The sequence below is a fragment of the Nerophis ophidion genome, linkage group LG11 (assembly GCF_033978795.1).
Source record: "Nerophis ophidion isolate RoL-2023_Sa linkage group LG11, RoL_Noph_v1.0, whole genome shotgun sequence".
NCBI lineage: Eukaryota > Metazoa > Chordata > Actinopteri > Syngnathiformes > Syngnathidae > Nerophis > Nerophis ophidion.
The window spans coordinates 55,743,665-55,760,179 of NC_084621.1; the positions used below are offsets into that span (position 1 = coordinate 55,743,665).

Below are 16,515 nucleotides of genomic sequence, written 5' to 3' on the forward strand. Positions count from 1 at the left end.
ATTCCTCTACAGAATCTCCTCTCAGGTCAACAAAAGCACCTTGAAGATTCTAGCGGGGACTCTCATTCAACCCTTTTTCGATTACGCTTGCACATCCTGGTACCCCAGCACCTCCAAAACCCTCAAATCTAGACTCCAAACATCCCAGAACAAGCTAGTCCGGTTACTTTTAGACCTCCACCCCAGATCACATCTCACTCCAACCCACTTTTTCAAAGTAGGCGGGCTCAGGGTGGAGGACAGAGTAAAAAATTTTTCACTGAGCCTAGTCTATAAAATCCGCTACACCTCGATACCGAAGTACATGTCAAACTACTTCCTTAATGACCGCCATAACCACAACACCAGGGGGAGCTCCACAAACCACGTTAAACCTAGATTCCTATCTAACAAAGGTCTTAACTCATTCTCTTTTTATAACACATCAATGTGGAATGCACTCCCAACAGGTGTAAAAATAAGTGCATCTCTATATTCCTCCAAAACCGCTCTAAAACAACACCTCCAGGCAACTTCAACCCTTTACTAATACCCTCCTCCATTCACATCCCATCTCCTCGGATTGTAAATAACCTAATGTAAATAATCCAATGTATTTTTAATGTGTACACTTGTTCTTATGCTATCTGAACTCACTATGTTCTCTGCTGGCTGTACATATCCTACTAAGTAAGACCTACACTGTTTCAATGTCCACATTTCTCTGTTGATGCAATTGTTGATGACGGAAGTACTGATATCAACCAAAACTCCTCATCCCACCCCCCGGATTGTAAATAATGTAAATAATTCAATGTATAAACTATGATGGTTAACTTGTGTGATGACTGTATTATGCTGATAGTATATATTTGTACCATGAATTGATTAACGTGGACCCCAACTTAAACAAGTTGAAAAATAATATTTGGGTGTTACAATTTAGTGGTCAATTGTATGGAACATGTACTGTGCTGTGCAATCTACTAGTAAAAGTCTTAATCGATCAATCAATAAAAGACTGTGTGATCAATTGAAACAATGTGTGAACATAGAGTAGTTTAACAACACGTACACTATAAAAACATGATTCCTAAATGATGTGAGGATGGGAAGTTATATAGTTTACCACAAGGGGGCATAGTTTTGCCTTTTTTTCTTTCTATATTTAGTCTTGTCATGATTAATATGTTTTATTATATCATTATTCTTGGCTTTATATTATTATGTTGGAATTATGTTTTAATACAATTATCTGTTTCATTATAATTATTATAGTTATTGTTACTTGGAAGCAGGCAAATTAATGAATTAGAGTCATTATTCGCAACATCTGGCTTCAAATACAATGGCTTCCTCACATCGTTGAATTGTTGTTCTTTTCTTTTTTTTTAAACATATTCTACAAAATGTTTCCTAAATTAAGAATTCTTAAGCATACACATGGCTAAATGAACTAAATATATTAATACTACAGTAGTATTGGCCATTAGATGAGACCAAACTAATCAGAGCATGCTGTTAAGAATACAAATATAGCAGGACTTCTCAAATCATGGTACGTGTACCAACAGCGGTACGGGGGCTCTATCTAATGGTACGGCAAAAAAAAATCCAGTTGATTAAAGTAGAGTGTTTTATGTTCCTATCTTCAAACCGTTACTGTTCAAAATGTGAGTAACCAGCTCAGTGGCCTTGTGGTTAGAGTGTCTGCCCAAAGTTAGGTTGGTCTTGAGTTCAAACCCCAGCTGAGTCATACCAAAGAATATAAAAATGGGACCCATTTCCTCCCTGCTTGGCACTCAGCATCAAGAGTTGGAATTGGGGGTTAAAACACCAAAATGATTCCCTAGCCCAGTCACCGCTGCTGCTCACTGCTCCCCTCACCTCCCAGGGGGTGGAACAAGGTGATGGGCCAAATGCAGAGGTTCATTTCACCACACCTGAGGTGTGTGTGAGACTATCAGTGGTACTTTAACTTTAATGTTACAGTGGCTAAAAATATTAAATATACTTCTTAAACGGAACTGCTGCCATCTTTTTAATGAATACTTGGGCTTACTACGCTACTGTATTTTAATGCTGGTCATTATGGTGGTACTTGGTTTACTAACCAGTGCTATATTGGATTAAAATGTGACTAAAAGTTATTCCATGTCTAGAGGGCTCTCATAATATTTAAAAATGTATTTATAAGATAGTAAACAAGTTTTTGTGCAATTAATTTATTGCTGTCATGTCCGTAACCAGCCAACAGCGAAAACGGGGGATTACTGTATTGATATTGTTGAGTGTATTTGATAAGTTTCAACGACTTTTTGAACATACATGTGGCAAACACATTTAGCTCCCTATGTTTTTATGTTTATTATTGTTCTATCCATCCATCTTCTACCGCTTATTCCCTGTTGGGGGGGGGCCTTTGGACTGGTGCCTATCTCAGCTACAATCGGGCGGAAGGCGGCGTACACCCTGGAAAAGTCGCCACCTCATCGCAGGTTAATTATTGTTCATGTTCAAAATAAAAAGAAAACTACAAAGACACAATTTTTAGGGTAGTTACCGTAGTTAATTATTGGTTGGTGTTGCTGTCACTTCGTATTTGTCTGTATCTGCCTATATATGTCTATATTGAACGTATGTATTTTTGTGCCTACGCAAAAATAAATTATTTAGAACATTTTTTTCTTCGTATGTGAGTAAAAAAATATTGATAATATGTAGGTACAAGACCACCAAATTAATATTTTTATACAATAATGACATGAAAACTGGGGCAGCACGGTTGACAGAGGTTAGTGCTTGTGCCTCACATTACGAAGGTACTGGGTTCGATCCCCGGGCTCAGGATCATTCTGTGTGGAGTTTGCATGTCCTCCTCGTGATTGCGTGGGTTCCCTCCGGGTACTCCGGCTTCCTCCCACCTCCAAAGACATGCACCTGGGGATAGGTTGATTGGCAACACTAAATTGGTCCTAGTTTGTAAATGTTGTCTGTCTATCTGTGTTGGCCCTGCGATGAGGTGGCGACTTGTCCAGGGTAAACTCCACCTTCCGCCCAAGTGCAGCCGAGATAGGCCCCAGCACCCCCGCGACACCGAGCGGGACAAAGCAGTAATAAATGGATGGATGGAGGGCTGCGCATTAATTTCACAAACGCATCATAATGTTAACTTTTTCCTTCAACAACAACACTGACTACTACTCCAGGCAATGTGTGTGTTTCACTGGGATGACGACTGATGGGATGTTAATATCTTCCCATTTGGAGAAAGAATTATAATCCTCGCGAAAAGTTAAAAAAAAGTTGGGTGCAAACTAGTAGAATGCTGAATGCAGCTGAGATAGGCTCCAGCACCCCCTGTGACCCAAAAGAGACAAGGGGTAGAAAATGGATGGATGGATGAATAAGAAAACTAGGTATTTAATTTATAAATATGGGATGGGACTCGTTTTACTTCTTCCCACACTTTTGTGGATATGAAAAACCCAACAATTCTATATTGTTTTCATTTTTCATGATTTTTAATTGTGAAGTATTTGTTTCTATTTCTGTACTTTACTGTAATGTTACTGAGATTATTTTCTTTTTGATATTATTTAATTTTGCTCTTTTTATAACAAGTCAAAAATAAACTACTACTAAACTATTACTACTATTACTACTTGGACGGCGTGGCGCAGTGGGAGAGTGGCCGTGCGCAACCCGAGGGGCCCTGGTTCAATCCCCACCTAGTACCAACCTCGTCACGTCTGTTGTGTCCTGAGCAAGACACTTCACCCTTGCTCCTGTTGGGTGCTGGTTAGCGCCTTGCATGGCAGCTCCCTCCATCAGTGTGTGAATGTGTGTGTGAATGGGTAAATGTGGAAGTAGTGTCAAAGCGCTTTGAGTACCTTGAAGGTAGAAAAGCGATATACAAGTACAACCCATTTATCATTACTTCTATCACTACTACTAATAAAATGCTAAAATAAAGTAAGCGCACACTGTTCATTACAATACAAAGATAAGTCGATGATGTCTTACTGTGAATTGCAACATCCCTTGAAGCATTGCCAGCGATGCTGACAGCCATGCAGGAATACAGACCACCATCAGAGGGCACTATTTCATCAATCACCAACACACCTTCCTCAACACGGATACGACCAGAAGAAGAGTCCTAATAGGCCAAACGCAAACATTTAATACGAATTTTTGACCTCACATGGAATAATCAAGACTAATGTTGTGTGTCTGGCACAGTGCACACATACCAGTGTTTGTCCACCGTGCTTGTTGATCCAGTGTAGTTCAGGCTGAGGATGGCCGGAGACGTTACAGGCCACAGACACACGCTCGCCCATCTTGACGTTCTGCTGTTCGACAGACAAAGACACCTCTGGGGATTCTGAAATGAGAGAAGTCCAACATCACCACGGCACTGTACTGTCCGTACATTAATGACAGTGTTTCCCCGCAGCTGTGTTACATTCACAAAGACAAACGACAAACATTGGAGAAGATTAAAACAAACCAAAGACGTGAAGCATGATGGTAGCACTGCTTTCAGCGATCTTGTTGGTGGCGGTGCAGACGTACTCCCCATAGTCATCCCTGACGACTGATCTTATGGTCAACTGGCTGCGGTCAGAGTTGTACTTGTGATGTGAGGGGTCATAAAATACTGGCCTGCAGAGAAACATATACATACACAGGATTCAGAAATGTAACGAATCAATTAGATGTAATCATACATTAACTATGACAGAGACATTTAACTTGTGTGATTTATCAAGACAGAGCATAATATTATAATTATCTCTTGGTATTTTAGCTACAGCTAAAAGTTTTGACTGCAAACTACGATGTTAAATTTGGAAAAAAAAAAGCTTTACTACCATTCACAACATTTATGAATGATTTGACAGCTAACATAATTTCATAATTTAAACTGGCTATGTTTACAATGTTGTTTTTATTTTAAAGGCCTACTGAAATGATATTTTCTTATTCAAACGGGGATAGCAGGTCCATTCTAAGTGTCATACTTGATCATTTCGCAATATTGTCATATTTTTGCTGAAAGGATTTAGTAGAGAACATCGACGATAAAGTTTGCAACTTTTGGTCGCAAATAAAAAAGTCTTGCCTTTACCGGAAGTCGCAGACCATGACGTCACAAGGGTGAGGGCTCCTCACGTCCTCACATTGTTTATAATGGGAGCCTCCAGCAGCAAGAGCTATTCGGACCGAGAAAACGACAATTTCCCCATTAATTTGAGCGAGGATGAAAGATTTGTGGATGATGATATTGATAGCGAAGGACTAGAAAAAATTTCAAATAAAAAAAGTAAAGTTAAAAAAAAAAGGTGATTGCATTGGGACGGATTCAGATGTTTTTAGACACATTTACTAGGATAATTCTGGGAAATCCCTTATCTTTCTATTGTGTTGCTAGTGTTTTAGTGAGATTAAATAGTACCTGATAGTCGGAGGGGTGTGTCCACGGGTGTGTTGACGCCAGTCTCTGAGGGAAGTCAACGGCAGCTGCATGGACGGCGCAAGCTCAGCTGATCTCCGGTAAGAGGCGACTTTTTACCACAATTTTCTCACCGAAACCTGCTGGTTGACAAGTGGTCGGGAACCATGTTCGCTTGACCGCTCTGATCCATAGTAAAGCTTCACCTCCGGGAATTTCAAACAAGAAAACACCGTGTGTTTGTGTGGCTAAAGGCTAAAGCTTCCCACCTCTATCTTTCTATTTTGACATCTCTATTATTAATTGAAGAAATTGCCAAAGATTCAGCAACACAGATGTCCAGAATATTGTTTAATTGCGCAACGAAAAGAGACGACTTTTAGCCGCAAATGGTGCTGCGCTAATAGCTCCCCTCCAACCCATCATTCCGCAACGTTTTCAACAAGAAACTCCGCATGAAATTTAAAATTGTAATTTAGTAAACTAAACCGGCCGTATTGGCATGTGTTGCAATGTTAATATTTCATCATTGATATATAAACTATCAGACTGCGTGGTCGGTAGTAGTGGGTTTCAGTAGGCCTTTAAAATGGTTCATCGTACGAGCTAGCTATCACAGGTGTCACTGGTAAACTACGATGCCAGACAGCAAACGGACTGCACTACAATTGATTACATTTAATGATGGATTAGATGACTAATCTACATTACATTAACCATGTTAGCCATTGTTTATTATTTTAAAGTCGCTCAAGGAGACGACCAACTAATACAACTATTGTACGTATTGTATTGTCGCTTCTAAATACTGTGACAATCACTTTTTATAGTTTATTAACCGTCTAATAACTATGACTTATTGTCGTACACCATAGTGTAGTATGTTACTGCCCATATGAGAGCCACTAAGCAGTAGTGGGAAACATGTAGCGTTTTATTTCTTAGGGTTAGTTTTCGACCACTTTTTCGAGGAGTGAGGGCTCAATTTAAGACAAAGGGGAAGGGTAATAGGGTCCATTAATTGCTGACAACGTCGGCACTTACTTCACAGTTGTGGACCTTCAGTTTAAGTTTACAGGTAGAATTTCAGGACCCCACTTTTTGCCTCAAAATGTGGGCGGCCTCAATCAGCTTACTAAAGTCACTTACAAACGACTGGAGGCAATGTCATACAGCGTTGTGTGTGTTTTGGTAGCATCTTCATCCTGAATTATATTTTCACACAGAATTTCAACGAATTTGTTATGATCCGTTGCTCAGATCATAGTTTATTTAGGTTTTGATTCATGTGTGGTTTAAGTTCTGTTTCAGCACCCTTGTTTTGTGTTTCTTGGTTTTCATGGGTGCTGATTAGTGTCACCTGCCTCTGATTAGTGTTCAGGACACTAATCTGTTCCTGGGCACTAATCAGAGAGATATTTAGTCCTCCCTTTGCGCCTCACACAATCTGTCTCTTTGGTTTGCTTCCATGGAACAGTTTAGGTCGATTACCCTTTGGATCAATGAGCTATGCTTTGCCTTATGCGTTTCCTAGTTAGCTATTCTGTTAGTTTCCCGTGCTTTAGGCAATCGGCACACTCTTCTTGTGTTTGTTTGATTGTTCCTGCCTGATTTTTAAGACTAAATCACTGTCTTACCTGCACCTTTGTCTCCGGAGTTCCTGCTGCAATCTTGGAAAAACAATACGCGCATCACCATGCGTCCAAGACGTTACAGAATTAGTAAATTTGTCTGCCAAATGCATTGTTGCCAGTTGTAGCAATACAGCTAAAGAAGGGGTCAGCCTGCATCAGTTCTAAATGATGGGAATGTGAGTAAAGTATGGACCTCTCCAGACAAATGGATTCGCACAAAATGGGACGGACCAAGCGAGAGGAGTTTAATCTGCAGTGATCATTTTGCTGATTCTGACTTTGAAGATGAAGGGTTTTGGTCGGAGCGTAGATGGAAACATTTTCAAAGACTAAAGCCAAATGTGATCCTGATAATCAGGAGCACCCTTGAGGGTAGAAAGACGGAGTCAGAAACTGAGGATGAACTGAGAAAGAAGAGCAGGCCTGGCTGGCACTCAAAAATGAGAAAAAAAGAAGGTATTTCTATTTTGCGTCCTCTTCTGCAATGTTTTCTTTAAGGTGCTTGAGGAAATGCTGAAAGAGCATGAGGAACCACAGTCTATGGTGTTGATAGAAGGAGAGATAGAAGAGAAAGGAAGTCCAGAAATGGTCGTTGTTTTATATTTGTTTTTTGCTCATAATGTAAACCTTATCAGTTTTGAAATAATCATGGACTTGGATCAGAGATTTCTCTAAAACTTATTGACATAATGGGATATAACTGCCAGATTATTTTTTTTAGGAGCAGAAAATACATAAAGAGAACTTGTAAGTGAAATTTCAGAAATCCGGTGGCTATGGGTCCAGAGTTTGCATTCAGGCTTACTCTAGTGTAAATGATTATACATCTACACACACATGAACCCACATTAAGTGGTGAGAACATGCTAACTCCACAGCAGGATGTGAGGCACAGTCATCAATCACTTACATGTTCCAGGTAATATTAGGTTTCGGATGGCCGTCGACCAAACAAAGCAAAGAAACGTTGGTTTCTGGTCCAGCTATCACTTTCTTCACCTCTTCTCTCAGATGCACAGTGGGATGAGCTGTATCAAGTTTAAATATATGAGAATATCATTCACTAGACTAAATGCTGAATTGATTTCTGGTGTCTAGAAAAAAAATATGAAAGAGCACTGTATGTAAAGAATATACTTACCATTGACAACAACAGATATGGAAAGCTGCTTGTAGATGGGCCTTCCTCTTATCTGGGCATGGCACATGTATGTCCCAGCATCCTGTCTCCTCACTTTCTCAATCAAGAGTGTGTTATCAGGCTGCTGGTGAACATTATTTCCTGCAGGGAAAAAGATAAGAAAACCAAAAAAAAACGCAGTTATTATATCAAATAAAGAAATTTGGGAAAAGGCAATGTGGCTGTTGCTGCTTTGAAAAAGCAGGAGCCAAAAAATGAAAAAAAAAAGTTCTTAAGCAATCACAGAAATAAGATTGGCGGTTTACTGTGGCTTCGGGGCTTCAAACAAATTTTCATCTTGGGTCACATTGCAGTTACGGAAGCCCTCAGAGAGCCGGGTCATGGTAATGGCTTCCTGTGCACTTAAGATGTGACTTTAAGGTTTTACTACTTACGTATAAAATACTACACGGTCTAGCTCCATCTTATCTTGCCGATTGTATTGTACCATATGTCCCGGCAAGAAATCTGCGTTCAAAGGACTCCGGCTTATAAGTGATTCCCAAAGCCCCAAAAAAGTCTGTGGGCTATAGAGCGTTTTCATTTCGGGCTCCAGTACTCTGGAATGCCCTCCCGGTAAAAGTTCGAGATGCCACCTCAGTAGAAGCATTTAAGTCTCACCTTAAAACTCATTTGTATTCTCTAGCCTTTAAATAGACTCCCTTTTTAGACCAGTTGATCTGCCGTTTTTTTCCTTTTTCTCCTATGTCCCACTCTCCCTTGTGGAGGGGGTCCGGTCCGATCCGGTGGCCATGTACTGCTCGCCTGTGTATCGGCTGGGGACATCTCTGCGCTGCCGTTCCGCCTCTACTTGGGATGTTTTCCTGCTGGCTCCGCTGTGAACGGGACTCTCGCTGCTGTGTTGGATCCGCTTTGGACTGGACTCTTGCGACTGTGTTGGATCCATTATGGATTGAACTTTCACAGTATCATGTTAGACCCACTCGACATCCATTGCTTTCCTCCTCTCCAAGGTTCTCATAGTCATCATTGTCACCGACGTCCCACTGGGTGTGAGTTTTTCCTTGCCCTTACGTGGGCCTACCGAGGATGTCGTAGTGGTTTGTGCAGCCCTTTGAGACACTAGTGATTTAGGGCTATATAAGTAAACATTGATTGATTGATTGATAATATTGAAACTCTCTAGGATTTTGTGATATTGCGATCACGCAAATTTATGCAAATTCATCCAATCCCGACAAATTGTGCGCTACGCAGCAACTTTGCCAAATCCCGCAATTCCATCGTAGATTTTGGCTAATCGTCGACATTTGCGCCAATCAAATTTATGCAGCACTCATCCGCAACGCATTTGTCAAATCAGTCAAATTTCTCCCTGCCTCACCTTTGGGACTGATTATCACACAACACGGATGTAACGATTACCAATAAAACGATAACCTGCCGTAAAATTCCAGACCATGAGTACCGTATTTTCCAAACTATAGTGCGCACCATACGGCACATTAAAGGAGTCATATTATTTATTTATTTTCTTCTAAATTTAAAACACTTACTTGTGGTCTACATACTATGGTGGTTCTTTGGTCAAAATGTTGCGTAGATTATGTTTTAGAGATCATCTTCAAGCCAGTTTCTGACAGTCGCTTCTTAGATGCGCCATTTTGTGGGCGGTCCTATTTACATGGCTCACCTTCGACAGCGTCTTCTCTCCATCATCTTTGATGTAGCTGTATAGCATGCAAGAACGGGAGTTGAAAAAGTTTCAAAAGATGGAGTTACAGTAACTGTTTTAATGACATTCAGACTTTACCGCCCCACCTGAACTCTAACAACTAAAGTTTCTTGAGTGAATAAAGTAAACTCACCACACCGGTATGTTTTAGGGCTTTCGTGGTGAGTTTACTGACAGATATAAGTAAGAACTTTACACTACTTTATATTAGAAATGGCAACAGGGAAGAATGAATGTCCCATAACAAGAAGATAGAGGAAAAAGAAGAAGCTTATCGAGTTGCGGACACGCAGAATTTTTCAGGACTTTCAGGACTTTTCCAGGACAGATCAGCAGGTACCAAAAGGTAAGAAAAGTTTTTTTTGCATAATATTGCAAAACAAAATGTCATATAATATGTCTTGCGTTATACACACGCCATAATAATACTTGTATGTTTAATGCGCCGACAATCCTTCAAGCGGTGCGGCTTCATAGCGTACCAAAGTCGTAGTAAAACGTTTTGAAAGATTTTTGAGCGCCATGTGTAATGTTCCATAGTTTCAATGGAAAATGGAAAATGTTGGTGTTGTTTACTTGAGACATATTGCAATCATAGTGCTATCTACACTTATCTCTTATGTTTGACTGCCATCTACTGGTCCCACTTATTATTACATGTACCAAATAAAATAGCTTCAAGGTCGGTAAGCACAACCAAAATTATTCCTTACATTAGGCGCACCGGGTTATAATGCGCACTGTTGAGTTTTGAGGGAAAAAAAGGATTATAGTCCAGAAAATACGGTATCATCGTTTTAAGTTTTACATTGTATTTATCTGAGAAACTTAGGAATCTTAAATACTAGCATGATTGCATTTATGAATAACCAAAAAGTAAGTAAATAATAGCTTGTTTTTTTCAGTCATCAAGTTAAGAACTTAATTTGCGTGCATACAATTGTTTTCCTGTCAAAATTGAAATACATTAATCAAGAAAGATACAATCCCTTATTGATGCACGATTTTTCCAAGCTTTTGCGGGCCACGTAAAATGATGTGGCGAATCAGATGTGGCCCTGGGCCTTGAGTTTGACACCTGTGCTCTAGGTAATAAATGATACACTTACCATAAAAAGAGTTCTGTTCCTTGTTGTATATCCAGCGGACATCCACTGCCGGCTGGCCAGACACCAGACACGGCAATATCCCATCTGTACCCTCCAAAAACTCATGGTAGGTGGGGGTGCTTCCAAATGAAGGCCCGTCTTGCAAGAGATACAGGATGCATGTTTTTGGTACAATATAGTCTACTATAATTAACAAGCATAAGCATAAGGCCAGCATAAGGTGATGATTTACTTGGGTGCACAGTTTTTAATGTATGTTGAATAATTTGTAATTTACACATGGAATAGGGAATTGATCCTTGCATGCTTATTACACATAAAGGGCTACATGGACCACTACAATACTACATAGTCAATGGCTCCATTGTCATTAGTGTTTGTTCATGGTATTAGTGGATGTTAAATATACATACAGTGATAATATTGCGTATCACATATTTCTAATTTCTCATTATAACATGTCAGAATAGGAGTAGGAAGAAGTAAAGCTAATTTAATTCTACACCTTTCTGTTTCATAGTAATTTGCTACACATTTGTTTGTCCTCAATCTGTAACACAACAGTGAATAAACAAATAAATACATAAATACTGTAAATACATTTAAAAAAGGATAAATAAACAAATTAATATTCAATAAATTATTTATTGTATATAGGTTGATACACTTATAAATTATTCATGAATACATAAATAAAAATTTTTTTATGAATAAATACTTGTTTATAAGTTGTGATTCACATTATGAGATGAATAAAGTGATACATTTTTTGACAAGGTTCAAGATGTTTATCGGGATTCTTCTTGTATTTTGTAAACACCAAGTATGAACAGTTTCATAAACTGGATCATAGTAGTACATTGTTCCACTTCTTTGCTTAATCTATTCCATAATTTATTTCCATATACTGATACACTAAAGGTTTTAAGCTCTGTACGTACATATATTTTCAATTTTTTTGGTAGCAGGTAATATTTATTTCCATATACTGATACACTAAAGGTTTTAAGCTCTGTACGTACATATATTTTCAATTTTTTTGGTAGGAGGTAATATTTATTTCCATATACTGATACACTAAAGGTTTTAAGCTCTGTACGTACATATATTTTCAATTTTTTTGGTAGCAGGTAATAAAGCATTATTTTAGCTGTTTGCAAATGCACCAAATCATTCAATTCAATATTTTAGATTAATAAAAACATTTTTATAAAACGGAGTTTGTTGATTTCAGTTATATAATTTCACAGCAATTTATCCATCCATCCATGTTTTTAAATCAATAGTTTTCTTGGGTCGTGGACTTGTACTACTCTAGTTTTTCATCCATTTTCTACTGCTTGTCCCTTCTAGGGTCGCGGGGGGTCGCTGGAGCCTATCTCAGCTGCATTCGGGCAGAAGGCGGGGTACTTCCTGAACAGACAACGTTCACAGTCACATTCAAACACTAGGGTTAATTTAGTGTTGCCAATCAACCTATCCCCAGGTGCATGTCTTTGGAGGTGGGAGGAAACCCACGCAGTCACGGGGAGAACATGCAAACTCCACAGAGAAAGATCCGGAGCAGGGGACTGAACCCAGGACTACTCATTACCTTCGTATTGTGAGGCAGATGCACTAACACCTCTTCCACCGTGCTGCATGACGATTTCAAAAAAACAGTATAAGTATGAAGCTGCAGTCAGAGCAAAAAAATGTAAGCGCAAAAAATATGACTAAGGTAATGAAGCTGTATTTTCATTTGCACCAAATCTTCATTGACACTTTATTCAAGAAACACAAATTATTATTTATAATAGTAGTTATTTTTTAGTTAGCCTGACATATTATTTTGATCAAATTTTTTGTGATTAAAACATGGTTTAATATTATTTAACAAGGTTTACTTTGTTAACTGTAAGTGGGTTGGATCTAGATATTTTTGTCAAGCTTTTATTGAGTCTTATGTGTTTTTCTTTTTTTTTTTTTGTGGTTCCACTGTCTTTCAGTTAAAGACAAAAAGAGCCTGACTAGTATTTTTAAATCTTGCTCTAAGATTAAAGATTATAGAATAAAACTAAGAGACTTAAACTTCTTCTGCAACCCACAAATCCCTAGAAAAGCAAAGAGCATTTTAGCCTCTCCCAGCCATGACTTTGTCGCCCCGAGCCATGTCCTTGCAGGCGAATTCTCTCTGTTGCCAGCGTTATGCCCTTCCTACGGGTAAAAAAAAAATCGCTTTTCCAAATCATTCGTCCTCTCTGTAGCCAGACTCTTAAACTTTTAAATTCTTCAGAGGGTTGTATTGCTGTACTGTTTATGTATCAGAATCAGAAACAGAATCAGAATTAGCTTTATTGTCATTACGTATTTATTGACTATCTATTTATTGCATACTTGCCAACCCTCCCGGATTTTCCGGTAGACTCCCGAAATTCAGTACCTCTCCCGAAAACCTCCCCGGACAAATTCTATCCCAAAAATCTCCCGAAATTCAGGCGGAGCTGGAGGCCACGCCCCCTCCAGCTCCATGCGGACCAGAGTGGCGTGTATAAAGAGCGTGTCTGCCCAATGACGTTATAACTGTAGAATGATCGAGGGCGAGTTCTTGGTTTCTTATGTGGGTTTATTGTTAGGCAGTTTCATTAACGTCTTCCCAGCACGGCAACAACACACAACAACAGCAGTCCGTTTTCGTCTACCATAAAGCAGTTTGTCTGCCATGAACAGCAATTTTGTGACACTCTTAAACAGGACAATACTGCCATCTACTGTACATCTATATGGTTAGAAAAACAAGGATGGACAACTCAACCTTTAACTCAACAATGAGTAGATGAGTGTTATGTGTGTAAATGTGTAAATAAATGAACACTGAAATTCAAGTATTAATTTTATATATGTATGTATATATATATATATATATATATATATAAATATATATATAGCTAGAATTGACTGAAAGTCAAGTATTTCTTATATATAAGTACTATCTAATCCAATATATATATATATATATATATATATATATATATATATATATATATATATGAAATACTTGACTTGGTGAATCTAGCTGTAAATATAGAATATAATAGAATGTACTTTATTCGCCCACAATAAACAATGATAATAATAAATAATATAATATATATAATATATTATATATATATAAAATATATGAATAATATAAATATACTCCTCCCCTCTTAACCACGCCCCACCCCGGGCCACGCTCCCCATCCCCACCTCCCGAAATCGGAGGACTCAAGGTTGGCAAGTATGACTATTGTGGGCCATGTGTAGGCTTTATAAACCACAACAACCTGCTGCTCAAACTGAATTGTTCCTTGAGGGACAGGAACTAGTGTATGTGTCTCACAATACAAAGGTCCTGGGTTCGTTCCCCAGGCTCGAGGAATTTCTGTGTGGAGTTTGCATGTTCTCCCTGGTACTCGGACTTCCTCCCACCTCCAAAGACATGCACCATGGGATAGGTTGATTGGCAACACTAAATTGGTCCTAGTGTGTGAGGGTTGTCGGTCTATCTTTGTTGGCCCTCTGATGAGGTGGTGACTTGTCGAGGCAGTACCCCGCCTACCGACCGAATGCAGCAGAGATAGGCTCCAGCACTCCCCGTGACCCCGAAAGGGACAAGCGGTAGAAAATGGATAGATGGATGGATGGACAGTGAGTATGATTAAAGTTTAAGATGACTACATTCAGTGTAATATTTGAGTGGGCCCATCTTTAGTGGAAAAGTTAGGTCCTGAAGTCAAAAAGGTTCAAACCCCCAGAACTACACTCCCATGCTATTAACAATAAATGTATAAATAAAAAACAAGGTTTTCTTTATGAACTGGCCTGATGGTATATGCTGCTACTACTGTATATGCCAAAGTGCATATGTTACGTACCATAAACATAAAGCTGCGTCTGAACGTCATCCGTGTGCCCGCTGTCAAATTCACACAAACAGGTGTATTTGCCAGCATCCTCCACTGTGGCCCTCCTGATGAGCAGTTTAGAAGAGGTCTCGTCCACCTTTGATACCATCTCTTCATCAATCTCCACACCGTTCTTTTGCCAGGTTATATCTCCCTCGCCCCCAGCTATGAGAGAACAGGAAGTTTTAACTGAAGCATTTGGGGAGTCTGACAATTACAAGTGGCCCACACATGCGTTGGAGACACAGATAAAGTTACGTTTGTGCAAAAACTTACCTTTACACAGTAGTAAAATCTCCTTTCCCACTTGAACATCTTGCTTACTGGTGATGATGTCCATCTTGGCATCTGAGAAGGTGAGGAAACCATGCACCATCAAACACCTGCCTCTTTATGTTTCTAGTTATGTTCATTAGCGATATTTACTGGACACTCCATACTTATGTTATTGTAATCATCTACTTCCCATTCATGCATCTTGTACAAAGTTATGTATGAAAGATTAAAAAAAAACAGTTCTTACCTGTGCTGAATGCAAACAGAGGCAGCAGAAGCAGAGCCAGGTTGAAATGACATGTTTGTTTTGCCATGGTCACCAAAATACCTTTCAGTCTAAGATTTCTTTTTTTTGTACTCGCAGTTTTACACAGAGTGTACTTATCAAATTTTGAAGGGCTATTAAAAAAATGTGAGGTCAGTCATTCTGTTTCCCAGATTGCAAGGGAGAGTCCGTGTCTGAGAGTATATAGCAGTCCAGGAGGAGATGAGAGGAAACAAGAAGTGGGTGGAGAGAAAACCCATGAGTCTCATCCCTCCTTTGTTTATACTATACCGTGTAACACTTTGCTCATTCATGAACAGACATGGAAATAAATGACATTCATAGTAATTTTTCTTTGATTCAATGAAGTGCATATTTAAAGAAGTGGGAGGGATCATGAAACAACGCATACAACCACTGGCAAAACAATTTGTTTAATTTTGTATAAAAAAGCAGATAACAAACATGATAAAAACTATAGCTATGCCAACTTTCTGGCTCTAAAAAACACTAAAATTACAAACTTTTTAATCAATAAAATAAATTGTGGTAGTCAGTAACAGTTAACTTTTTAGATAAGACAAAATGAAAAAATATGGAATCACTGAATTCAAAGGGAAATTAGGTAATCATGAAAAAAAAACAACCAAAAAAACATAACACACCATCAGTACTTAGGGACGGCGTGGCGCAGTGGAAGAGTGGCTGTGCGCAACCCGAGGGTCCCTGGTTGAAATCCCACCTCGTCACGTCCGTTGTGTCCTGAGCAAGACACTTCACCCTTGCTCCTGATGGGTGCTGGTTGGCCCCTTGCATGGCAGCTCCCTCCATCAGTGTGTGAATGGGTAAATGTGGAAGTAATGTCAAAGTGCTTTGAGTACCTTGAAGGTAGAAAAGCGCTATGCAAGTACGACCCATTACTTTGTTACACCACCTCTGGCTTTTATAATAGCTTGCGGTCTCTAAGGCAGGGGTGTCAAACGTACGAC

At 39.2% G+C, this 16,515-nt stretch overlaps 1 protein-coding gene across 2 annotated transcripts in view; it reads right to left on the reverse strand.

Annotated features, from left to right (window-relative positions):
• ncam3 (neural cell adhesion molecule 3) overlaps positions 1–15,749 on the reverse strand; it is a 29,843-nt gene extending 14,094 nt beyond the window's left edge. Inside the window, exons 1-9 of one of the 2 annotated variants that reach the window (XR_009808873.1) lie at positions 15,509–15,749; positions 15,262–15,333; positions 14,956–15,150; positions 11,060–11,197; positions 8,216–8,356; positions 7,985–8,102; positions 4,496–4,650; positions 4,236–4,369; positions 4,006–4,141 (exon numbers count right to left, since the gene is read on the reverse strand). Coding sequence is in view for 1 of the 2 variants with exons in the window: in XM_061916299.1 (XP_061772283.1) it covers positions 4,006–4,141; positions 4,236–4,369; positions 4,496–4,650; positions 7,985–8,102; positions 8,216–8,356; positions 11,060–11,197; positions 14,956–15,150; positions 15,262–15,333; positions 15,509–15,575 (1,156 nt within the window). In the remaining variant the exon portion in view is untranslated. The remainder of the gene's footprint in view (positions 1–4,005; positions 4,142–4,235; positions 4,370–4,495; positions 4,651–7,984; positions 8,103–8,215; positions 8,357–11,059; positions 11,198–14,955; positions 15,151–15,261; positions 15,334–15,508) is intronic. The other variant, XM_061916299.1, reaches the window with a different exon arrangement.
• Between the last annotated feature and the right edge of the window lie 766 nt (positions 15,750–16,515).